The 27,647-nt window shown below is 36.8% G+C and overlaps 1 protein-coding gene across 1 annotated transcript; it reads right to left on the bottom strand.

Moving 5' to 3' along the window:
- On the bottom strand, positions 1-27,647 carry LOC134753004 (hyaluronidase-2-like). Its single transcript, XM_063688768.1, has 8 exons — positions 27,423-27,647; positions 15,002-15,176; positions 13,151-13,319; positions 8,390-8,532; positions 4,694-4,869; positions 4,253-4,439; positions 2,881-4,080; positions 1-1,503 (listed from the first exon to the last, which is right to left on the bottom strand). The coding sequence occupies exons 1-8, from the start codon at positions 27,479-27,481 to the stop codon at positions 1,396-1,398; spliced, it is 2,217 nt and encodes a 738-aa protein (XP_063544838.1). The 5' UTR covers positions 27,482-27,647; the 3' UTR covers positions 1-1,395.

Here is a 27,647-nt window from a genome sequence, read left to right on the forward strand (position 1 = left end):
TTTATGACGTATTTAAAAAAAAAACTACTTTCTAGATCTCGTTCAAACCAATTTTCGGTGGAAGTTTGCATGGTAATGTACATCATATATTTTTTTTGTTTTATCATTCTCTTATTTTAGAAGTTACAGGGGGGGGGGGGGATATACTACATTTTACCACCTTGGAAGTGTCTCTCGCATAAACTATTCAGTTTAGAAAAAAATGATATCAGAAACCTCAATATCATTTTTGAAGACCTATCCATAGATACCCCACACCACATGTTTGATGAAAAAAAATTTTTTTTGAGTTTCAGAACGTATGGGGAACCCCCAAAATTTATTGTTTTTTTTTCTATTTTTGTGTGAAAATCTTAATGCGGTTCACAGAATACATCTAATTACCAAGTTTCAACAGTATAGTTCTTATAGTTTCGGATAAAAGTGGCTGTGACATACGGAGGGAAGGACATGACGAATCCATAAGGGTTCCGTTTTTTGCCATTTGGCTACGGAACCCTAAAAACCGGTCAAGTGCGAGTTCGTTTAACTCACGCACCGAGGGTTCCGTTCCGTACAAACTTTCAATTTTCTCAAGTAAATAGAATAACGAAAGACTTGACCAGAAGTATACTAAGCGTGTACAGCGTCATCTATCGGCAAATTGGCTAACTAATTTGCGCGACCTGTATGTTTGTTGGTTTTTCAAGGATACTTAATTCTTTATCATGTGAACCGATTTCAACAATTTTTGTTGTAGACATTTCAAGTATACCAAACAAAATTTGCGGGCAATTGGGCTTAAATTGCAAATTAAATTAGTAAAGGTGGTTGGCTGGTAGAGAATGCCTTAAGGCATTAAGTCCACCATTTGTACTTATTTTATGTGCAATAAAGTATAAATAAATAAATAAAGGTTTTTTGATAATTAAAAAAAAAAGTTTTTAAGATAGAGGTGTGATTATGTTTTTCCTAAGTATTGTCAAAGATATAAATTCCAACCTGCTATATGCGTAATAAAAAATCGAGCTAGAGTCTTTATAATGCATGTTTTATAGGCTTCTGTCATACTGTGTAAGTGTATGTTTCTTAAATTTACTAACCTGGTACAAAGCGTAGCATTAGGTTTACAAATAAAGCATTCTGATTCTGGTATAACGGATTATGAATATTTGCCCTCTTATTTATAAAATAGGTATCTGAATTAACATTGCACATTCTTATGACCAGAATGAAACACAATAAACAATAGTATTATTTAAACCAACTTTATGACTTAAAAATAGTAACATCTAACAATATTTAATGAAGTACATTCTACTGACTCTATACATATTTACACTAATAATTAAGATTATATCACAGATAATAAGCACATTTAAAGAGACACCGGCCGCTATTACATATAATATAAGACTATAGTCTAAACACTGACCACATATCACAAAGGCATATAAACACCAAATAGAAGTAGAAGATTAAGCAAATGAAGTACTTTCTGTCAACTTGTGAAGACCCAGGCACCTAAAGACAGAAACACATTTGAACAAGAGACACACAGAGGGTTAGTCACAAATATAAAAGCCATAAACAAAATAAGCATATAAATAAATATTATAAGACATTCTTACACAGATTAACTAAGTCCCACAGTAAGCTCATGAAGGCTTGTGTTATTGGGTACTCAGACAACGATATATATATATATATAATACAAATATATAGAAAATACCCAAGACTCAGGAACAAATATCTGTGTTCATCACACAAATAAATGCCCTTACCGGGATTCGAACCCAGGACCATCGGCTTCACAGGCAGGGTCACTACCCACTAGGCCAGACCGGTCGTCAAAGCACATATACATAAATATAGGAGAAATATAAAAAATACATCAACATATAAAATCACGGGAAATTGGTCTCAAATGGATCATTTTCAATATATAGTTAAATCGCAGCCAATTAGCAAACTATTGATAATTTATACCAATGAAATTGAAATTTATTTGTGTACATAATGGCTTTAGAGACTAGTATATGAAATAATAGAGTCAGACCAAGCTAAGTTGGCAGCGATTTTAATAGCCCAGATGGTGCAAGTGTTATTTGAAACGTCAAACTTCTATGAAATTATGACGTTTACTAAACACTGGCACCGCCTGGGCTATCAAAATCGCTGCCAACTTAGCTTGGTAGGACTCTAGACACTTTTCCATAAAAAAGAGTAATAGTTGTTTAGAAGACCTTAGTGTTATCTAAGCGGCACTTGCACCATCCCACTAACCCGGGGTTAACGGGTTAAACCGTTAACGCCGGTGCCGAATAACCGAATGTGACCCAGTGTCCAATTGTACTGGTAACCACGGTAACTCCAGGTTTAACCGGTCAACCCCGGGTTAGGATTATTTAGGCACTAATCTGATAGCAAGTCATAAGATTGTAATCTGTTTGATCAGGCGGTCTAGCATAAGTTGCGTTCTCGCGCGCGAGTCCATACTTGAAGTCGCGCTAGATGTATGGAGTCGCGCGCGAGAACGCAACTTATGCTAGACCGCCTGATTTAGTAACAGCTTCACAAGAGCATGCCTCAAATAGATTTTTTTTCTCCGAGGTAATAAAATAAATGTTTTATTTCCCTCTGTTATTAGTCACAAAAATCCATTAACTTCATTCATTTCCCATTAATAATTTAATATGTTAAAAACCTAAAATATAATAAAATATAAATGCACGAGCAGCGTTAAAATGTTATAGTACATTGTGCAATAATAACGAGAGTCAAAAGAAACACGATGCGCGGAGCGCAGTGGTTTTGTTACTCTGGTTGTCAATTTTCATATATAAATATAAAGCCACTATTTACACTATGATTGTTAGATTACTTCAGAGTTATAACCACCTGATATTCAGAATCATCAGTCACAGTATCGTTAATTGAGTCATCTTCAGTTGTCGTCCTATCAGCCGTACGGAATACACCGCCATTTGCAGATCCTTTTACTGATTCTGTTGTACTTTGAATGTTATAAGAATTTTCAGTTGTAGTATCCGCAGATATCGTGTAATTAATTGCATTATCATAAAATATCGGTACTGTGCTTTCATCTATTTTATTGGAAACAGTCTCGGCATTGCCTATATTCTTTTCTCTTATCGTAGTGTAATTAAAGTCATAATCAAAAAATATCGGTGCCGTAGTTTCATCTTGTTTGTAGGAATCTGTACTGGTATTTTCGGTGTTAATTTCACTAACAGTAGTGTCATTAAAATCCTTATCTAATAATGAATCTTGCTTATCAAAGACTGCTAAGTTGTCATTATCATACAACATGTCTATTGTAGTTGACATGAAATTGTGCTCCGTACCTATACTGTCTTCTGTTGTTGAGGTAATTTCTGCTGTAGTCGATTTAAAATCATAGTCTGGAGTGACATTTTTTTCCCTTGCAGCTGTAAACTTATCAAAGACTGTTGTGTTTTTAGGTGGATAAAGGTAATTGAAAAGGGCACCTTTCTTTTTTAAATGATGTATGGGACTTTTTGTTGTTAAATCGAACTCATAGTCACTAACTTGTGTAAAAGTATCGTGAATTGGTGTGCCTTTCTTTCGATCCTTATTAACTTTCTTCATTGTCGCGTCTATTACCTTTTTATCGTAATTTTTGTGTATGTTTTCAATTAAACTTAAAACGATATCTAATAAAATATTATTTTCATTTTTAGCGTTAGCAGAATCGTTTGTACTATTAATAATTTTATCCTCAAGATGGCTTAGATTTTTTTCCAAGTTCCCATTCATTTCTTCATTTTCAGAATCCACTTTCTGATTTTCATCATCCTTGGAATCACCAGTTATGAAAAACAATGGATTTTGTGTAGTGAAATTATTTGGTGTCGTATCATGGCTAATATTATTTGATTCATCTCTCTTGTGCGTCTGTTTTGTATATTTGGCTATTTCGGGTCCGAGGATATAGTCCAAGTAAGTTTTAAGTTTTTCGCACTTTGTAACCGAATTGACGTCGTTAGAACTTCCCCATACTATAAATCCAGAAGTGTGTGATTTATACATCGCTTTTAGTGCTGTTTTTAAATCCACCTGAAAATAAGCATTGACACGATTATGCGATATATCTGATTTTTCATCACATTCTTCTTTCTCAATCTTGAAAAAGCAGAGGGAGGCCTTAAAAGTGGAAAGCAAAATGCTCGGCTAAGGCTTGATATATAACTTGTTTAGCAATAAATGGACGTAGTAAACACGTAGGTACCTCTGACATAAATCCGGCATCCCTGTACTTGAACCAAAAGTAGGGTAGTATAGGCACCCCACGGCGCACTCGCGCGCTCTCCGCCACCCTACCACGTATGAGCCCTGCCAGTTGAGCTGAGCTCAAGTTTTTCGAACTGTACACTGAAGGGTAGAGCGCCGTACTCTCGTTCCAAAGCCAAGATATCCTGGAAATAAGACAACAATCTTGTAAACTCAACAAACTGTGCAAGTGGAGTTATATCAAGGCTCATTCGGTTATTTTCCTTTTGTATGATTTCGGAGCATGCTTTAATGGATTTTTCTATTTTATGACAGTACGAATCAGTAGTCGCCTAATATGGTTTGAAGTCGCAGGCAGCATAAAAGCGAACTTTAACTCCCATTGTCTTAGTGCGGCCGTTGCGATACTATCAGATGAGTATTATTCAAAAACACTCACTGATCATTTTCTTGCTGTACGATTGTGGGGCAGGTCTCCACAGGCTTGGAGCCCGCCATGTTGAAGCAGTACGGGAACCCATAGTATCCCCACTTGGCCTGCGGCCGCAGAAGGCGTGCAAGCGCCAAGGTTGCCTGCATGAACTCACGCCCGGCGCGCTCGAAACGTCGCTTTGCCTGTAATTTTCAACAGGAGAATTCGTAAATTTAGCTTCAAATCTTGCTTTACGTAGTAGATTACTTTGTTTAGAAATAAACCGATAGGAGCATTTTAAAGACACTGATTTATACTGAATACTGATAAGAAAGTTGCATTTTATTCACATGTGAGGCAAAGTAATCTGATGTAAATTTTGAGTTGTTTCCTTATGCTTGTTGGCTGAACTGAATGATAAATATTAAATAACGTTCATTTGGGTTTGATTTAGTTTGATATTTTACGGTTACAATTTTCTTTGCATTGGTGTGGTGAAAAATTAATTTAGTGTTTCACTCGGTGCCAAAATTTATTTAATCCTCGTGCCTTGAAACCCTCGCAACGCTCAAGTCATGATTCCATTTTTCAAACCACTCGCTACGCTCGTGGATCAATTTTGGAATCCTTCCCTTGCTCGGGTATCAATGTTAGCACGAGCGGTTAGACAACAACTTTGCCCCCTTGTAAAACAAAAACTATCGTTTTGCAAGGGGGCAAAGTTGTTGTTTAACCGCCGTAAGGTCGTCATTTTAAAAGTAATATGCAATAAAATTAAAAATTAAAAAATGTTGTTTTTTGTACCTACAAACTTTATGTCGCTATAAAGTAATTTCAATTATAAATTTGAATCAAGTTAAATCTAAATCCTTAATTGCCAGCCTTCTTCTCATCATTTTCAAAGTTTTTTTAGGTTTCAAAGGATTTCATTAAAATCTGGTTAACAAATATTCAACTAAATTAGCGTAAGTATAAAAAAAAATAACTGAAGCATCCAAATACGAATGTGCGTGTTCTGTGAAATTAATCTTAAGGGTTCATTTAGTTGAATTCTATCAATGCTTAGATATTACGTATACATATTACTATTAAAAAAATATGTTGTCTATTTATGTTGACTACATATTCATTACACTACGTAGATTATTTTAACACGCTCGCTCGTTTGCTCGTTAGACCGCATTAAACATTTAATTAAAATTGTGTTGATAGTAGCACTAAAACGGGATGATTCTGATGTTGTTTGAAATAATTCTTGGCCAGATAGTTAGGAGTTCAACTTCTAGCTAATTTAGATGGTAATCTAGCGAGAGAGAGCAGTGATGTTACTAGGTTACGTTATCTACTGAATTAATAACCCACGAACTGGTTGGATTAGGTTGGTTGACTTAGAGGATGGCGCACTAATCTTTTCACTTCAGCAGCTCGAACAAGCCTACTTTCGTCACTCCCTGGAGTGAGGAAAGTGCGACTTTCGTCACTCCAGGGAGTGAAACAATGTAGCTTTTTAATTTAGTGAAGGCCATGAACTGCCACTTCATACTTCGGGGTCTATTACAAATTCGAAATACATTTTAACCTTTAATATATTATATTCTCACTACTGAGGTAAAAATTATATGTGTCACACGAGAGCAGTTATTTTACATCTCGTGTTTTTGAGTCCCTCGCTACGCTCAAGATTCGAACTTAGAATCACTCGCTTCGCTCGTAGAATCTTTCGCTTACTCGGGACTCAAAATCAACACTCGCAAGAAAAACCAACTTTCCTCTCTTGTTGCACAAATAACTATTGTTGTCAAGTTGAATACAATATTGGCCGAACATAAATACTGTGGACGAGAAGTGATAACACAAATTCACCTTCATAATAAAGGTATTGTTATATTATATTTTCACCACACCAGCTGGTAGAGGCTCTCTAGATACTTTAAAAACTGATGAGAAAGTTACATTTTATCCACAATTATGCTAATTTTGAGCTGTATTCTCATTTTGGCTGGTGGAATCGACTTAATTGTAAGTGATGAATTTGAATGATAAATATTTAATAGTGTTAATTTGGATTTGATTTGTAATGTTTTACAGTTAGTATTTTACTCGCGTAAGCAAAGTTTGTTTAACCCTCGTGCCTTGAAACCCTCGCAACGCTTAAGATTCTATTATCGAACCACTCCTACACTCGTGATTCAATTTTGGAATCTTGCGCTTGCACGGGTATCAATATTAGCACAAGGGGTTAAACAGCAACTTTGCCGCCTTGTAAAACTAACAATTATTTTTATTATAACAATTGATCACAGGTCCTCTAATTTCAAAATTCTTTTATTCAGATATTGTTATGATTTTTTCCATAGAACAATAGCCAAAGAGTCAATGTTTTGTTATCAACCCGATCGAATATGCTGATGAATAAAGTGCTGCGAGTGAATTAGGGCGCCCGTTTTGCAATCAACATAATGCCGACCGACCGTAGCGATATATTTAGAGCGACAGCGATGAAATGAATATAGCTATAGAATATTAAGAAGTATACATTTTAATGGTTTTTGTAGCCCAGCCCAGCAGTTAGCTGGTAGATGATTCAACAATGACACTATGTTTGCTGCTAGGGTTTTATGAATAAACTTTGTTTTGTTAAAACAAGTTGGCTAACATAGGTATACAGGGTGACCTTAGCCATTGGTCAAACCCTGAAATCCCACGTAGGTAGTAGAGGTAGGGGTTACTTCTCAGGAATGCTCTAACGTTAGTATTTTTTTAATAAGAACAAAAGATAAAAAAATGTTATTTCAACTAAAGTTATTTCCAATAATCGACAACAAAAAAGAAACATACTGTATTAAACATTGGCAGTGCTTTTGTCAATTTGTTCGAACATTTCGACATTTGTCAAAAGTCAGAATCTTATTTAGTGTCATAAATAAAAAAGATAATCAAAAAGGTCGAAGAAGGGTTTATACTATGTATGACCTCAGGAGCTACTAACACATACAGGCTGCTCCAAAGTAAAAAAATCGTAATTTGTTAATTTCTTGGTAACCGCTACACCGGTTGTTATGATACCTTGTATACTGGTTCTAAATACCCTAATGCATATATGTAAATTTCGGCTTTGTCCAATGGCTAGAGACACCCTGTATGTGTCGTCTCCAAGCAAAAGGTACCACTTTGTCGCTTACCATAAGGACGCTCTGACAGGTTATTCGTATAAAGATACTAACAAATTTCGTCCTCATGGTAAGCGACAATGTAGTACCTTTTACTTGAAAACCTCACATATATTTGGATAATGGCACTAAATTCACCGTTGTAACCTTATTTATAGGTTTTTGAATCTTAAATAATGCAAGTTTAATCTAAAGTAGGCACATAGTTTTGAAAATTAGATATTTTACAAAGTTAAAGATTCACTGTACAACGGAAACGTTTTAGAAAATTATGACTAAACTAACCTGATTTTCTCTATAGGTATAGAAAGTTAACTTGCCTGTGACAAAACTGACAAAACCACTAAAATTTTGTCAATACTTAAGACAACAACAAAACAAATCAGCAGCCCCGTATAGTAATAAAATTTCACATTATCTGTTAGTAATTATAATGGTTTCGTTAGTAAAACTTTTTGAAATGAAGGAAATTACTGATTATTAGGCATCCAGCCATTTCTACACAGATCGCCATTTCCCTACCATTGTTTACATCGTTTGCAAAATACCTTACCTCTCTCTCTATCATGTTCTTCGTCCACCAGGGATGCCGCTGTTTCTCTATTTGTAACGACAGGTTCCTGTACGGGGTCAGCACGCCCCAGGAGTTCTGGCGGAAAACGGGACGCCAGGACTCGAAATCTATTATGCCGATTCCTGAAATTTTGGAAAGATAAAAAATATATAAATTAGTACTGTTTACAAAGGCTAGTCTGTTTACCTACTGACTTTAATTTATTATTTTCACCACACCAGCTGGTAAAGGCTCTCTTGATTATTCAAAAACTGATAAGGAAGTTACATTTTATGCACATGTGAGGCAAAGTAATCAAATGCCAATTTTGAGTTGTTTTCTTATGTTTTCTGGTACATGACTTTATTAAGACAATGATGATTTTGAATGATAAATATTAAATAATAAACATTCATTTTGGAATCGATTAGCTTTGATTTTGTTTGATATGTTACAATTACTTAGTATTTTCCTTGTGTTGGTTTGGTGAAAAAATTTGTGTTTGACTCAGTGGCAAAATTTGTTTAACCCTCGTGGCTTGAAACCCTCGCAACGCTCAAGATTCCATTTTTCGAACCACTCGGTACAATTGGGGTCGCGGGGCTCGGTCGTGATTCAATTTTGGAATCTTTCGCTTGTTCGGTTATCAAAATTATCACGAGAGGTTAAACAACAACTTTGCCCCTTGTAAAATAAATAACTATTGTTCATTTGTCCAGTTAAGACGTAAAGACAACTTCTGTCAGTTTTATTCCTTTTTATGAATATCTTGAATTCCTTTTTTCAACTTCATTCATTACTAGTACCAGTAGTATGGTCAGGTATGTGTCCAGCATTCTCTCCTCTCACATTTTAATTACTTACTTACTTTTGATTGTAAGAATCGAACAGCCATGTGCGGTGCTTGGTTGGTTACCCCGACAAGTATGCCGCTCTAAGTTTTTTTAAGCTTGACAGATTCCAAGAATTCTTAGTGTCTTTCCCACATATCTTAGTCAGTGTTTTTATTTGTTTCTTTGTTATCTCAGCAATGTCAGAGACACGTTGTTAAATCCAAACAAATAAAGCATCAATCGATAAGCATGTGCTCTTCGCTGAATCGATTGCTGATGATCGATTAGTGACTCAGAGCTAGACATAGACATAGACATTTATTCATAATATTTTTAATATTACCTACATGTCAATCATTATTCAGTTCGTATATAACATTAAAATGTAATAAAATATATGGATTAAATTATTCAATTAACACATTATTAGATTCCATTATAAAATTAAACACATTATTAAATTCTATTATTAAATTCCACACATTATAAAATTACACACATTATTAAATTCCATTTATACATAGTTGGGTAGGTTAAAAAAATCTTTGATGTCATAGAAAGAATGGTGTAAGAGCCAATTTCTTAATTTTTTAAAGAATATTTGTGTACTACCCGCGTTCTTTATCTCCGCTGGGAGCTTATTATTTATAAAATTTAGGTCCTACATTTGACATGATTTTGGATGACTTGGTCAGTCTAATAGGATGAGTGCGGAGTTGATTTTTTGAGCCTTGTCTTATGCGAGTGATCTGTTTGCACGGGAATGTGGTTAAGTTTTCATTGACGTGTTTCGCTACGTCATAAATGTACTGAGAAGGAAGTGTAAGAATATTGTTCACTTTATAGGTCGTGTGCTGGAGAACGAGGTGGAACAAGCTAGATAATACGTATGGCTCGTTTTTGAAGAATAAAGGCGCGTTGCCATTCAGCAGCCATAGCCCATATTTCTAAACCATAACACATCACCGAGTGGAAAAGTGGATAGCTAATATACACCGAGACCTTCGATACTGTGATCGGTCAAGTGGTTTCGTTTTGTATGACATTGAAATAAAACATAGGGGTGGCATGAAAAGGCGGTTGACTCCACAAATAGTACAAAAAAGGATGTTTTGTTTTAAGTACGTACCTACGTAATGTCTACTATTTATCTGTCAATTTGTCCTAATATAGGTACGTTTTTATTTTAGCATGACAAAAGTTCAAGAATTAGAAGGTTATATTATGTATTTCCAGCGTGAAATCTACCTAATTATTTCCCGTTATGTCATCAGAAATGGTTATGTCATAAGTATATGTAACCAATTGAGGCACAATTAGCTCCAATTCCGGAATCGAACCGGTGTCCGCTGACCTTGCTAGTGCTCTAATTGTAGGTGCAGACGTGATTTATGGATAACTAGCCAATTCTCAAAACTACTATTTTGCCAGTTCTTAGCATATTTTTTTTAATGTGATAGCAAACGAGCAGACGAGCCGCCTGATGGGAAGCAGTCATCCTCGCCCATGGACATCACATCACACAACATCACAGGAACCACTTAAGCATTGTCGACCCTTGAGAACCCTAAATACCCCCCCTAATAAAATAAAAATATTGCCTAATAAAATATTGGCACCGAGATTCTATATAACTATGCGGAACCGAATTCCGGGCGTATAGCAACTGGTTTGTCTGGCAGTTGTGCGCACGGTAAACAGTATGAATGAGGTCCAGTCGTTGTAGACACACGAGATTTTTTTATGTAGGTACAGCTGCATACCTACAGTCAGTCAACTAGATAGGGAGCGCCAAAGTTACCAAATACATCGCAATTCGCAATACATTATCATTCCTGTGGTAATAAAGGTGTATTGCGATATATTTTTATACTTTGTGCTGATTTGTGTTTAAAGTTACCTAATTTTATTAGCTAAATTAAATTAAATATCTTTATTTAACAAAAAACACAATTTTACAGAGGCACATTGCAGTGAACCCCGCACTAGGCATGGCCTAACAAATATGATAGATAAAAATAGGCGGTCGATAAGGTTTTAAGGTATAAAATATTTAGGCATGATACTACCATTACTACTTATAGGTATGTATACCACTCATATTACAATTTACAATCCTAACCCCTGGAACGCCCCAGTTTCACAGTAGTATGGAACTCCTATACTAACTACTGACACACGTGTGTCAGTAGGGCGCTACACGGGTTAAATTTACAGTAACTTTACAGCGAAGTTAATTAATAACGTATTAAATAACGATTACAGATATTGAAGAATTTATCTTTGTTCACATTGCGGCATGTCAAATAAACTAAATAAGAAAATAAAAAAAGGCCCTAATAATCCAGGTCGCAAGCAAAATCCATCACTTCCCTGAAGTAATCGGATAGCGTTACAATCCTAGTGAACTAAACATTTCTCAGGGCAGAAACGTTAATTGTTTGTTTACAGTCGTCAGTCGTCACTCGTCATAGACCATACCATAGTCACACATCGACACATTTAATTGATATTCATAAGCAGGTAATGCCGCGGTTAAAAGACAAAACCCATATTTCGATAACATAGCTTTTAGGGTTCCGTACCCAAAGGGTAAAAACGGGACCCTATTACTAAGACCCCGCTGTCCGTCTGTCCGTCTGTCTGTCACCAGGCTGTATCTCACGAACTGTGATAGCTAGACAGTTGAAATTTTCACAGATGATGTATTTCTGTTACCGCTATAACAACAAATACTAAAAACAGATTAAAATAAATATTTAAGTGGGGCTCCCATACAACAAACGTGATCTTTTGCCGTTTTTTGCGTAATGGTGGTTTTATTATTTTTTATTATTATTTTGCAGGACCTTTATACTGTTGTACATATCGGCCATATTAAGTCCGCTTCTTATAGTTTTAGAACTTACAACTACAGAATCCAATAACATATTATAGTTTGTTTGACCTAAATTTTAATTTAAATCAATACCTATATATAATCTTCTTTAAATGGGCAATCTGCATATTTATTTATATAAACAGACAAGTCTTAGAGACCTCGCAAGTGACCGATTTCACCCCCATATTGTAAGATCAGCGATATTTATTTCGGAGATATTGATCAGTGATAAGTACTTATACGTGCAGTAGAGTAGGTAAATTATTCATCGTAATCGCCAACCCTGATATCAAACTGTCAAATGCTACAGATTTGCGGGTTCGGTTACGGGGTATGTTGATCACTTTAATCAGATTTAATAAATTTAATTATTCGTTCCTTATGTTTGTATTCTCTTTCATTACATGTTATATTAGGTAGGTAATATTAATATAATCTATATCGAACCAATATTTTGTATGAATAATGGGTTAGAGATGGGTTAGAGTATTTATTTACCCGGCAGTGACATTTCTGTGCAGTATTATTCTGTACCCGCACTTGGCCGTCTCGGGTTGCATAACACCATTCAGCAATTGAAGCACTTTGCTTGTTTGGAAATATACTTGTTCATATATATTAATAAATAGGTAGCCGCTATTACAAATAAAATAGCCTATAATTACGAACCGAATGAACTGCATGTCGGAAATGTAGGAATATTTTATACCATTGCCACTTGCTAGTGTAGGTAGCAATATAGTAGATTGTTAACCAAGGGTGGAAAGTGAACCATATCACCCGAGATATTTTCACTCTTATTCTCACTTCGTTCGAGCTCCAATAGTTTGAGGGTGAGATGGTTACTTTTACCCGAGTTAAACACTACTTTTAATTTCGACTATGAGGAAAGTGAAACTTACCTAAAAAGGAAGAGATTTTACCCCTATAGTACAAAATTAATATCACTGAACCTTTCCACTGCTCTCCATCTCTGGAACTTTGCGGAATAGATAGGTAAAGCGCTGCTTTTGCAGCTGGAAGGACAAGTTGTTTATGAGATCTCACCGTTGAAGTCAGGGTCCGGTATGGCCTGGTCCAGCACGAACCGGAACGCGGTGAGGTGCTCGTCCAGGTCCCCCTCCTGCGGCACTCCGCCGTTACGGGTCCTCAGCTTGCCGCTGCTCTCCTCCTGCAGGATCGCGGGGAAGAGGCCGGGGTCGTACAGAATTGTGATCTTCGAAGAAAAAGTTAAATAATCGATTATTTTGACGTTCTTTGTAGGTTTACATGTACATACATAGAAATTATTTTCATTTCGGGGTTAAGTAAATATAAACTCGCGCTTCATTTATTCTTGATCTTTTGATTCCTATTCTATTTGTCTATGAGTGTTTTTGTTATTTGCACACCTTTCCTTTACTCATTAGTAAATCTAATGGCTATTAATCTCAATATCTCTAGACGATTTGTGTTATAAACCAGATCTTTTTTTTTTACAAATGAATAAGGTAAAGTTTTTTATATGAGCTGAATGCTTAGGTATAGCATATATTGCTTAAAAATTTAAGATACAGTAGAGTCCGGTTATAACAACGCCCAAGGGACCGCTGATGTTACGTCGTAATAACCGGACGTCGTAGGTACTCAACGAACTGCCAATTTTAATATATTTTATTAAACAAAATAATTACATAATTTTGTATTTATTAATACTTATGCAACCATCATAGAAAAAAAAATATTTCAATTAAAATATTTATATTTACGTTAGTATTACGAGTTTTTGTCTTAAATGGAAAGACTTGTGTGGAAGAAGCCACTTTTATACGCGTACTCATTCATCACAAGTAAATTACTCGAATCCCGTAAAATAAAAATTCTAATTCTTAGGAATCTAATAAAGTTGACAATCCTGCATCGGCAATCTAAGAGTAAATAAGTTTTTTGCCAAAATTTTCAATTTTAATACAAGCCTTTGTGGCTGGCTATGTACTTTTGTTTCAACACGCAACTTATACTCATTGAGACAATTCTAACAAACCCAAACGCAATTAGGTTGCGTTGTTTTATCACACAGTTGCTATGGCCACTATTATGTCCATCATTAGAAGTGGGTGACAGTCCAAAATATTGGATTGTCACCCAGCTTACACAATTATGTATGTGAAGTTTAAGCTCAATTAAATAATGGGAAGTGGGTTTTATTTAGCTTGCAAGATTACGAAAAGTCACATGACTATTTCATCTTGCTGCGTATAGGCAAAGGGGGAGAGGAGTTGGGTGCGCGGGACGGAGTTAGCTTCTTACCAACAATTTATTTGTAAAAACTACGTCGCTCGTCTTTGTAACCGGACTTGACGGAAGGATTTTGTGTTAATTTCCATCGTTAAAAGCGGTCGGCCGTTATAAGCGGAGTCGTAATAAACGGTTGTACTTTCATAGTAGCTCGTACTAGAACCAAACATGTGCCTATACTTACGTCGCTATAACCGGTCGGTTGTTATATGCGAAGTCGTACTAACCGGACTCTACTGTACTAATCATAGGTTCATTATTTAGGTTCATATGTAGAATTCGATTTTATTATGTACATATAATCACGGCTATTTCCCGGAGGGGTAGGCAGAGACCACGGATTTCCACTTGCTACGAACCTGACATACCTCTTTCGCTTCTTTCACTTTCATAACATTCCTCATACACGCTCGACGGTACAGGGTGCTCTTGACCTGGCTTGCTTCAGGATTTCCCCGATCTGATCAGAGAAAGTCCGCCGAGGTCTGCCCCTTTCAACTCCCGTTTCTACCTCTCCCTTATACACTCTTTGTTAGCCTTCTTTCACTCATTCTTTCCACGTGTCCAAACGTGTCGTGTGTGTGTCGTGTCGTGTGTTTTATTATGTATCTAGATGTTTACCTGCTCTCCCTGAAAAATGTCATTCTGGTTCTGTATAATCCCGTACTTTTCGAACAGGTTTTCGAAAACGATCTTTTTGGATTTGCACTGGAACGTGGGCACGTTCCAGTATACTTGGAACGGCCTGACTTCTCGGACGGGCGCGTCTGATGGCCGTTCTATTACGTAGTAGTTACTGAAAGAAGTAATAAGGCAATTGTTTTCACAACATTCACTAATCTTCATAATATTCATACTTCTTAATATTCATAATCTAAATGTCTAACACTAATTTCTTTGGTGTCTGGTGTCTAGTGTAAATTTCATTAAATAGCGTGACGAGCGTTCGCGTTTGCGTTATGTTCCATTTTGTATGAGATTTAAAACAGCGCGCCAAGCGGGACGTTTTGGAAACTCAAAATCCAAATTTACACTAGGGGTACAGTTACAGTCAGCATTAAAAGTAACGTATCAAACTATGCGTCAAAAGTACTTACCTATCATTTTTCAATAGCTTCACAAAAGAGATGTCTCTATTATTATGTCATTTATATCTATCTAGAACAATAATACAGGCAAATAGGTACTTTTGAACGGAAATTGTAGAGATTTATCACTACTTGGAAAAATAATTGTGGGTGGCATTGGCAGATACTTTTAGCGCGTTGTTTCTTCCGCTACATTTGATGCTGACTGTACTTGGGAACAGTGAAAAATTAAGAACGTATGAACTGAAACTTGAGTGCGGTGTGCTATGTGGATTCTCAATTCTACCGCTGCACGATGTGCGCGTACTTTGCATAACCAAGGCACTTAAAAATGTTATTCTCGTCCATGATTATCAATTATTATTCTTACTTTGTTTCGGAATGATGACATGGTTTTTCTACATAAAATTTCCATTGTGTAGGAATCGGGTCGGGTTATTCCCACTAGTTACCACCAAGTTGTTACCAGTGGTACCTGGTAACAACAGCGAATTTTTTCCAGTGGTAACAGGTGAGAAAAATAATTCCCAGTAGTGACCGCCAAAGTGAGATAGTGGTAACTACTGGGAATTATTTTTCTCAGTAGTTACCACTAAAATACTGTAATGTTCAATTCTCATAAAAATAAAGCGATAAAAGGTGAGACTAAAATTCTTAGCAGTTGTTACCACTGGGGGCGGTTTGGTAAGTCAGTGACTTTTAGTAAAAAAAAACTTTCACAAATTTTTATTTTATTTTTGTTCAAAAAATCCGTTCAAATCGATACATGTCGGCCAACGATGTTCCAGCTTTTGTTACCCCTCGAAAAAATACTTATTGTCAAACTCTGAAAATATGCTTCAGTTTCAGCTATGACTTCCTCATTCGATGAAGTCATAGCTGAAACTGAAGCTGGAATCTTTTCCCCACCGAGCCATTTCTACATGATTGGGAATATAAAAAATCACACGGTGCCAAATCTGGAGAATAGGGTGGGTGCGGCAGTATTTTATAACGCAATTCTACTAATTAAGCTGTTGCGACTGCCGACGAGTGTGCACTGGCAGCTGGCACACTCGTCGTTCAGATGAAATGCGTACAGTCTCGGCTATCTCACGTATCTTCACTCTAAGGTCTTCAAAAACAATATCGTGGATTTTATTCACGATGTCATCAGTGGTCACTTCAATCGACCTTCCAGAGCGTTCTGCGTCTTTGGTGCTGATTCGTCCAGAACGAAAGTCTGTAAACCACTTGTGTACCATTCCATGAGATGGAGCAGATTCCCAATAATATTTTTTAACCGGTCTTCAGTCTTTTTGATAGTTTTAACACGTAAAAAGAAATGTTTAATTAGCACACGAAATTCACTTTTCTCCATTTTCCAACAATTTCCCGATATAATCTGACATATGACTTGATTTTTTTTTTTTTCCCAATAGGTATATAAAAAAAGTAATAACAGCCAAAGAGTTAAGAATTAGAATAAAAAAGCTCGTTTGTGAAAAAGTTTTTTTTTTACTAAAAGTTACTGACTTATCAAACCGCCCTCGTAAAGTGATAACAACTTGGTGGTAGGTAACTATGTAGTGAATAATCCGACGGGTCGCACAAATGCTTCCCATACTCCGAAACAGGGCTAAGTAGGTAGTAACGTGTGTCTAAGAAGTAAAGAGACAACTTTCAAAGTCTTACTGGCTGAAGAAATAATTAAAACAAAAGAAAAGTTTTGGTGTCGTTGCATCTACGATTTAGTTATCTATCATTTAAAGCGGAAATTTCGTTATTGCATATTCGTTTTTCAAAATGAATGATCAGAATATGAAGCACTTGCTAATAGGATTATTCAGAATTGCCTTTATTTTACGAGTCTCATATTAAAAAGGATATAGTAAAACACTTTCTTCAAGTAAAAGCTAGACAAACTAGTATATATAGAATAATAATGTTGCGGCGAATTCCAATGATGTTCATGAAGGAAACATTTCCGTACAACCATTCATTAATTTCCATTCAGTCGTATAGAATGTGACTTAGGACCAAAAAAATATACCAAAAGCCAATTTTTTTACGAAATAATTTGTATGGCCAAAGGAGTGGTTGCAAAATCCTGAAAAGTCGCAATCTGACAGGCCGCGAACAATCTAAGAAATAAAAACTTTTATAAAAAAAAGATAAACCGACTTCAAAAAGGATGAAATAAAGTATTATCCTTTTTAGGGTTCCGTGTTTAAGTATATGCGTTACCAACTGATATGTTTGAAGTCGGTGCCAAGCCAAATTTTAAACCATATATTCATAGGGATTTTGGTGCAATTCGATAAAGATGCGGCTATATAAGTATGTACGTTGGATTACCTAATGCAGCGTACTACGTAGGCGAACAACACGCGAATGCGAAGCGGCGCGGCACGGCGCCTTAATTAATCCTTTGATACCTATATAGAAGTGTCCTACGTGGGCGATCTCGTTGCGATTTTATTTCATCCTTTTTGAAGTCGGTTTATCTTTTTTTTATAAAAGTTTTTATTTTTCCATTTTTAGTTTTAAGACATTGTTAAGAGCGTGACGCATGAATGAAAAACATAATCATGTTTATCTGTAAATTCGTAAACTTTATTAAATAATCAGAATTTTCCTCGAGTCCGTCTGGGAAATCATTCCTGTCAGTAAATCCATTCTCCGCCCCGCCACTGACCCAATCCCTCAAACCCCCCGATCACTCAACCTCACAGCACATCAACCCCTGATCACTGAACCCCTCGACCCTAAACCACCAACCCTTCAACCACCATTCCCCGACCCCTAACCCCAGACCCCTTAACTCCTAACCCTAACCCCCAATCCCTTAACTCCCAACCCCTCAGTCTCCGACCCATCAACTCACCTCCCCTCAACCCCCAACCTCAAACCCCCCAAACACTAATACCCTCTACCTACCTCTACTAATACCTCTCAGTCTCTTTGGTTGTTTCCAACACTACCTACATCAAAAATCATAATACACATACGAGGGAAGTTATCAGTAGCCTTACCACGAGTTTGACATTGATATATTCGCTATCGTGTGCGTAACTTACTGTTTATGCACTGGCGTATTAGTGTACAAAGTAAGTTACGAAGAATATTTAGTGCCAAACTCGTGGTTAGGCTACAGTTGCACTACATCAAATTGGAGGTATTGGTGAGGAAATGCTTGAGTAACTTTAGAAAACACCGAAATTACCATACACGTACCTTTAAAAATTGAGGAGTTCCCTCAATTCCTCACGGATTCCATCATCAGATCAAAACCAAAAATATTACGAAAACACCTTGGAGAGGTAACTTCTTTCAAACAGAAAAAGAATAACTCAAATCGGATCATGGGTGCCGGAGTAATCGCTGAAATCATTATCATCAAAACAATCATCATCATCAGCTCCACTTCATCAAATTGGTGGTTTTCTAGAAAAAATGATCAAGTTGCTTAAGAAAACGACCAAATCACCATACATGTGCCTTTAAAAATTGAGGAGTTCCCTCAATTCCTCATGGATCCCATCATCAGATCAGAACCAGATTAATGTGGAACCACCTTGGTGGTAGTTCCTTTCAAACAAAAAAAGAATTGTTCAAGTCGGACCACGGGTCTCGGAGTAATCGCTGAACATCCTACATTAAAAAAATCATCATCACTATCTTCAAAACAATCATCATCATCAGGTCCACTTCATCAAATTGGTCGTTTTCGAGAGAAAATGCTCAAGTTGCTTATGAAAACACCCAAATCACTATACATGTGCCTTTAAAAATTGAGGAGTTCCCTCAATTCCTCAGGGATCCCATCATCAGATCAGAACCAGATTAATATGGGACCAACTTGGAAGTAGCTCCTTTCGAACAAAAAAAGAATTACTCAAATCGGACCACGGGTCTCGGAATAATCGGTGAACATACATAAAAAAAAAAAAAAAAAAAGATAGCCACAACCGAATACAGAACCTCCTCCTTCTATGAAATTGAAGTCGGTTAAAAAAATTTAGTTGTCGTGGGAGCAAATTTGCAAATTTAATTAACTTTGTGACTACTTTCAACCAAAATCATCACTGTTACATAATGTTTCCCTTAAATTACATATTTTGAAAATTGATTTGTCTCTTTACTTCTGGGACACGCCATATTATTATGATCGATTATGGGCTGGTAGTGGTAATATTGCTTCCAATGTATCCTGTGCTTGTTATTTCCCGAGACAGGTGGGAAGTTGTCCATGACCAGCTTAAAATTTTCATGGTGTATTAGGGACACCGATACATGTCTTTGCTGTCTTTCATGAAACCTTAAAATTTGCAGCATACAGCTGCAGACGTGTAAACAGACACACGTTTAGCCTTATTGCGAACTGGCTATTCAGTTCCGGAAATGTGACCTTGCAGATTCACGTACCGGTGGACAAATGCATTATGACAAACGTGCGGTATTTGTTGTAAATAAATAACACAATGGTGAATAAATGGTGAAGGTCGCGAGAATTCGGTGGATGCGAGCGGCACAGGATCGGTCGGAGTGGCGAGCCTTGGGGGAGGCCTATGTCCAGCAGTGGACGTCTATCGGCTGACATGATGATGATGATGATGATGATGAAATAACGCATTCAGACCAGATAGTGCGTACGCAGCGCGTACGGTATGTATGAGTGTACTCGTAATAGATACGCGTAGATAATGCTGTTACTAAAATGTTTGGACATTCTGATGCCAACAACGCGTCTTTGGACGGATCTTAAAAATATAATGCTCTTGAGACCTGCCATCTTGCAGCAAGATTCTTGCTACCCCAGTCTATTTCTTTATTGACACGGTTGTGAATCACATATGGCAAATACGTGCCAAAGTTGGCAGTGATAACTGTTTAAATTGGCTAGGTACCTATTTTCAAATATACACATACACAATGGTATTTTAGTTGTTAGACGCAGGTCCATCGCACCTAATTGTACGTAATTTTAGAACAGCATTGACATTAACACCATATGTGCGGGTCATTGCCTTCTTACATAATAGGTACCTGTTGTACGAGTTTGTGGAACGAGACGTTGCGTCATATGTACTGATTGTTTATTTATTTACTTAGTCAAACCAAAGAAAATTAAGAAGACCACCACCAGAATTAAGTGCTCACCACCAATTATTTATTTACCATTACTATTATTTTGTCACATACAGACATTTAATCAGAATGGTAGGTGTTCTACATTTTTTTATTCTAATTATACCTACTCCTAAACCTTCCTCAAGAATCACTCAATTGATAGGTGAAAACCGCATGAAAATCCGTCAGTACTCAGTAGTGTTTAAGTTTATCGCGAACACATACATACACACAAACAGGCAGACTTGGCGAGGGACTTTGTTTTATAAGATGTAGTTATTCAGCACTGAAAATAATATTGTCTCGAATACTTATATATAATTAACGGATTTTCCGATCATATCTTACTTAGGTATGTACATTATAAGTTTAGGTTTAGGTAGGCACCTTTTATTAATATTGGTTTCATAGCAGTACTATACCAATTACCATGGTATACATGTCGGTTTTTATTTATTTAATTATATATATCGCAAAATGTAACAATTTAGGTATTAAACATCATGGGATTAACCAAAAGTTTGTAAATATTATTGTCCTTTAAATGCACTACTAGTTATTTAACACTTACAAGGGGGCAAAGTTTATGTTTAACCCATCATGCTAATACTGATACCCGAGCAAGCAAAATTTTCCAAATTTTAAAAGTGGCATCTTAAACGTTGCGAGGGATTCAAGACACGAAAGTTTAGAGAGATTTTACAAACTTTGCTACCGAGTGAAAAACACATTTACCACACCTACGCGAGGAAAATACTAACTGAATAAACATAAATTACTTTGCCACTCTTGTGCATAAATAGTATATTGTGTTACAAGGGAGCAAAATGACATATTTACGGCGAGGGCGTACATTGAATCCTAAACGAAGCGAAGGATTCTATAATAGAACGAGGGATTCTAAAGTAGAATCTTGAGCGTAGTGAGGGATTCAAATGTATTACGTCCAAGATGGAAATAATTTTGCTACCATGTGACACATACTGCTTTTCACATCAGTACCTATGAGGTAATTATGATGTTTAAAAATATATAAAAAAATACGAATTTATTAAATCAGAATAATAATAGGTAGTAGGTACAGATGTCATTTCTAAACTAAACGATAAAGTACAATTAAAGATATTACAATTAAAACATTACATTAAATGTCATCATAATTACATTACAATACTATTTTACAAACACAAATTTAAAACTATTTAACTAACCTAAGACCCGTTCTGTGGCATGCCTGGTCCAAAAGTCCCCATCACACTCGCAGCGTTGCCGCGCTGTATGGCGATGGAGACTTGTTGGACAAGCCAAGACCTAGATCGGGGATCGCTCCCCCTCTCTCTCAGCCGCCGACCCAGTTCTCTGAACAATTCGGACGCCTCGCCGCACCATGGTCCGGCTGTTTCGACAGCAACGGGCACAAAATCGTACGCCCCCTGTAACCCGGAGTATTTGGCATGCTTATTTTTGGCGGTAATTTCTGCCGCTGAACCTGCCGCTTTTACCGTGTGTCTTAGATGGGACGCAGCAAATGTGCTAACACATGTTGCATCCCATAAAAGACACCGCCCCCTCCGCCAGGGAACTAAGGTGAGCCCGTCGGGTCTTTTACCGTCTGACCGTGACAAGCCTGGTGGTTCCAATATGCACGGGATATTGGCCGACACCATTGCCCTCCGCACAATTTCATTTAAAGAGTGGTGTCTCGGGAAACGACCGGCGCACCTCTGGCAACTCAGCCCGTGGTGACCATTCTCCTCAAACATCATACCACAAATGCATCGGTGCGCGTTGCACACTTTGCATCCCAACCTTAGGGCAACTGCAATTCTCAGAGAGTCCAGTTCCAGTTCCAGCTCTGGACACTGGAGGCTTTGGTCATTTTTTCCTTCGTATATGATATTTATTTCAGTTTATAGTTTAAATAGTAGTGTGTCTACTTGAAAAACAAGAAATTAAAATATTTTCATAGAAGTCTCAGAGAGTCGTTGTCCAACAGTGTGCCCAGATGCGGAGACGGCAAAGCATGCAACCACGCTCCCGACTCAGGCATGGTACCTGCCTTGAGGCGCGCCAAGTCGGTCCCCGAGGCCCCACTCTCCAAACTTGCACGCGCAAGCTTGCAAAGGATGTCATCCCATGCTCTCTGCGCCACCACGCTATCAGGACGTTCACCGGTAGGGCATAATGTGGCCCATTTCGCCAAAGCCTCGGAAACGAATGGCACGCACACATCGCTACCCTGGACTCCCAGAATACGAGCAACGAGACCCGCCGAACCATGCGCCGACGCTAAAAAGGCCACCAAACCGAAGGCCACAAGACCGCCGTATCGAACCGGTAAGGAAGCCTGACGCCACTGAGTTTCGTTCAGACTCACATTCAGCAGCGATTCCAACGCAACCCTGAGCGTGTCGTTCAGAGAAAGCATATCCTGTTCAAAAAGCCAAGTGGGGGACGTGCGTAAAGTGTACACCATGCGGGGCAACGCGAAACAGTTCCGCAACAAAATGAGGGAGACGTGGGCAGCCAGATGGGCCAAATGCTCGCGTACTCCCGAGAGTGCCTGCCTTTTAAGTTGTAGTACCGAGCTGACACCCTCGGAGAATATGGGATTTAAAAATATTATTTAAGTTAAAAAAATAATGTGCAACAATGTAAAAATTGTGTCCTAGTACAGAAAAGTGTTACTTTAATCCCTCCTAGCAGGGAAGAAAAGTGCCACTTTGATACCTCCTAGCAGGGAAGAAAAACGCATTTTTCGAATTGGTGATGTGAAAATGCAATTTTCTCATCAGATTTTGAAAACAAAGTAAGCCTTAATGCGCTGCACAATATTAATGGATTCGTATAGTATGAGGCCTATTCAAATAGGCTACGTGAGAGTTACTATAAATAAATACTTAGAAACTTAGAAAATTGATGGAAAGTTTTTACACGCCTTGTAACGGCGCTGTTAGAGCATTCTTGATGATCCACTTCATATTTTTTATTGACTTCTTATCGGTTAGAGCCGGTGTAGCTTTATTTGACGTTCATAAGCGCATTGCATGCGCAAGCACATCTTATCTTTATTGAATCTTGTCTTGCATAATTACCGTCGCGAACAACGTCGAACATTTGAACGTCGGTTTAACTGGGATAACTCGAGTAACTTCAGGCAACACGTAACTTCATTAACGGATTTACGAGATAACCAACTCACTGGCAAACAAATTGGCCGACGACCCAGTTTCAGAAATCGATAATAGCTATTTACAGTTGACAAATATTGGCCTTAAATCGTAACAGGTCGTAACATTATCAAAAACGCTGAAAAAGTGTCTCAAGCATTTTTCTTGTTGGTTTTTTTTGTTGTTATTTTTTTGTCACTGAAAATGTTAATAAACTGATTCTCAAGAACAAATGCGTGTCGGACCTTGCATAATGGAGGGTTCCGTACTTGTATGAAAATAATACAACAACAACCATACAAAGCAAAGGGTGTACATAATCGGCACTAACGTCTTTTTTATAAGAGCTTTTTTGAAGTTTCAAAGCTATTATTTTCAAATAATTTACTTGCTCAAAGGATTTTTTTAGAAACTTTCAAGTTATTTTTAAAGACCTATTGAATGATGTCCCATATGTTAACTATTACCAAACTTTTTTTCGTAGGTACATCATAAAGTGCTATATATATGTAATAATATATAATTTTAACGTATAATATAAACTAAGCAGCGTACACAAAATAGACCTATGGTGTTTGAGTAAAATGGCTGTGATAGGTATACAGAGCGACGGACAACCAGACGGGGCGATACCCTAAAAAATTTTTTTTGTAGATTTAATTTTACCACTTTGTCGCCATGATCAATTTATGTATCCATGCCAAATAACAGATTTCTAGCACTAACGATCACGGAGCAAAGCCACGGACGGACAGACAGACGCCGGACATGGCGAAATTATAAGGGTTCCTAGTTGACTACGTAACCCTAAAAAAGACGCACACGTTGTGTGTTACGGCTGTGTTTATTATTATTACTCACACTTGTAAATACTTATACCTTTTGTGTACCTAAGGTTATACCTATAGATAATGCGATTTGTATTTTGCCCTAATTTTGTAAGAAGTTTAAATAAACCAGATAATGAGTTTAACGAAATTTTACAATCACTCGATGTTAAGTACATACGAAAAATACATTGGCGTCAATAATATTTACTTTAATCAATTCTTAATACAGACCGAAAAATCTCTTCCGTTACCGAATGATAAGGATACATAGTGGGGTGACAGCCAAAAAAATGATCGGGTTGACAAATGCTACGGAAAGTCACGTGAATATTCTGTACATTATTGGTGTTTCGATTGGCGTTTTATGTGAACAATTGTCGTCTTCGCTAGGCACCCAGTACGGCTACGGCTACCACCAGTACGGCTACCACCAGTTTGGCACTGACATAAACGCTAGCGTATTCCTAATTACTTTCTATGTTTCTCGCTAGTACTCACATATTAGTGCATTCATTTTTATTGGCGAAAGCAATAATTTTGTGTTATTCTTTTTAAACAAAATATATATTTATCAGTACGGTTTTTACTCACTATTATTTTAGTCGCTTTTGGCGACATGTTTCGGATTCTTTTCTCTTCTTCTTTTTTTTCTTTTTTGAAATATGTCTCACGATAGTTTAAGTGCGATAACAAAAAATATTTTATTTATCGTTGGTTCTTGTCAAACAATTTACTTAAAAGTTTTTTAAGTTCAGTCTGAAATATTTGTCGGTGCCAGTACCTATTTTCCAGTTTTTCAGAGGCTCTTGAAGAGCCTGAAAAACTTCAGTAATGCAAATAGCCCAGCTGTACCTAATTCTCGTCGGTAGGTATTGCTCTAAAAATCTAAAATATTTTATGAGGTTCGCTGGAAGGAATCCCTCAAAGGGATATGTACTCGTTTAATGTGCTTCTACTATGTATCTGTCTACTGGTTTTGTGCAGTTTTTTTTTTAATTAATATCTATACCAGGCAAGTTCACATATCTGGGAAGTGTTATGGACCCAGTGGGAGGTGCAGAAGTAGATGTTGAAGCTCGCATCAATAAAGCCCGCGCCGCATATGCGCAGTTGAAACCCGTATGGACTTCCACAGTCATCACTCGCCGCACCAAGCTAAGGGTTTTCAACTCTAACGTTAAGTCAGTCCTCCTGTATAGGTGCGAAACATGGCCCGTCAAACAAGACATAACCAGTAGACTCCAGGTGTTTGTAAACAAGTGTTTGCGGCGAATCGTGGGAGTCTACTGGCCACGGACCATCTCCAATATTAAATTATGGGAATTGACCCGACAAAACCCTTTAGCTAAGGAGATACTTCTGCGGAAATGGCGCTGGATAGAACATGTTTTTCGAAGGCCAAACAACCACCTATCCAAGCAAGGACTGACTTGGAAAACTGATGAGGGATAACAGGATACCATGATCATCATCATCATCACATGGCAAGTACATGCTCGTACCTATACAGTCTGTAGACTTTGTATTACCTATAATTTCTAATTTTAATTATATACCTATGCCATTGCGGGAATGTTACGTACATAGGTACTAGGATATGATATAATGGCTACTTATGTATTTAGTAATTATCACAAGAGTTACATTACTTCACTTTATAAATAAAGTGATTGGTTCTCTGAAACAAATCTCATTCCGCATAATTTCCTCGTGTCGATTATTGAAACAAATTGAGCATTGGAATTTACCGCCCATTGCCAACATACCAAACAATATAAATCTTTTTATTTTAAATTATTTTGATGTTTTCAATTATTATAGATCTATATTATGCATATTTAAATCACTTCAAAGTTTTTCGCGGCGTTGTTAGTAAATATTTTCACAGCATTTTACATTTTTAACAACCACAAGAAGGGAAAGCTTCGTGTGATGTAAATTACCCATTGCCAAATCCATTGAAAATAAATTGTAGTCTCTGCATGAATGAACTCAACACAGCAATATCGCAATGCTAACCAGTAACCAGCTATACAAAAATGTACCTTAACTATGTGAGCTAAGCTCTTCATAAAGTGCTTAATAAAACTAAATACGACGACAAAATATTTCGGATAGTTTACTTTTATCTTTAGCTTACTTAAAATAATGTGAACTAAGAGTTATAGTCGCCGCAACCTAGGAATAGGAACACATATGAACAGTTATGAATTACCCTCATAATTATGGCGTTAAGGCTATTAGTTAAACGGTAGTTTCATAGATATCAAAGGCCTAGTCGTACCTGACGTACCTGTTAAATATGTGATCTTAGAAAAGTTTCACTATAATAAAAATTCGACCCTTTGTAGTTTACTGTTTTATTTAATTTATAAGTAAACGAGAACGATATAACTTGCTCTACATTTGAAATGAGTAATTTTCGCAGTTGCTTAGCAACGTATGTATATCATCATTGTGACATTGATTTAAAATTATGCATTCGCGTTGTGGAAAATTTCGGTATAATTTAGTCTTGTTTTCACCTTAAATATGAAATTGTGTACGAATTTTCTATTTTTTGAAATGGTTACCTACATATTTATGTATATTTAAGTACCAAATAAGATTTATTTTATAACGTGCCTAATAATTTAAATATTTACGAGATCATTTTCCCCAAATATTAAGTCACTGGACATTGTACGGCAACGGTACGGTTATTGTTTATACTTAAGTCGTTTTCGACTTCCTTGTGTCAGTGACTTGCCCTGTTATAAATGTACCTATTGGTGAGATGCCAAGAGAATTCATTAAGGGAGCTCTTTCTTAAGTAAATAAAACGTATTTACTATTTACTCACCCAGACTCATCACATCTAACTGTACAACCAGCAAAAATTAAAAACACAAATAACTTCATATCGAAATAATTAAAGAATCACTTAATATTACATTTAATTAACTAACTAAACTTTTTGAAATTATCTATAACAGCACAATGAGTCCTCCAAAACATCCTCATAAATGAATTTAAAAAATTTCAATTAATAGTTTAAGGTTTCCCGCCAACTTCTGACGTTTAGTTG

This window comes from Cydia strobilella, chromosome 2 (assembly GCF_947568885.1).
Source record: "Cydia strobilella chromosome 2, ilCydStro3.1, whole genome shotgun sequence".
NCBI lineage: Eukaryota > Metazoa > Arthropoda > Insecta > Lepidoptera > Tortricidae > Cydia > Cydia strobilella.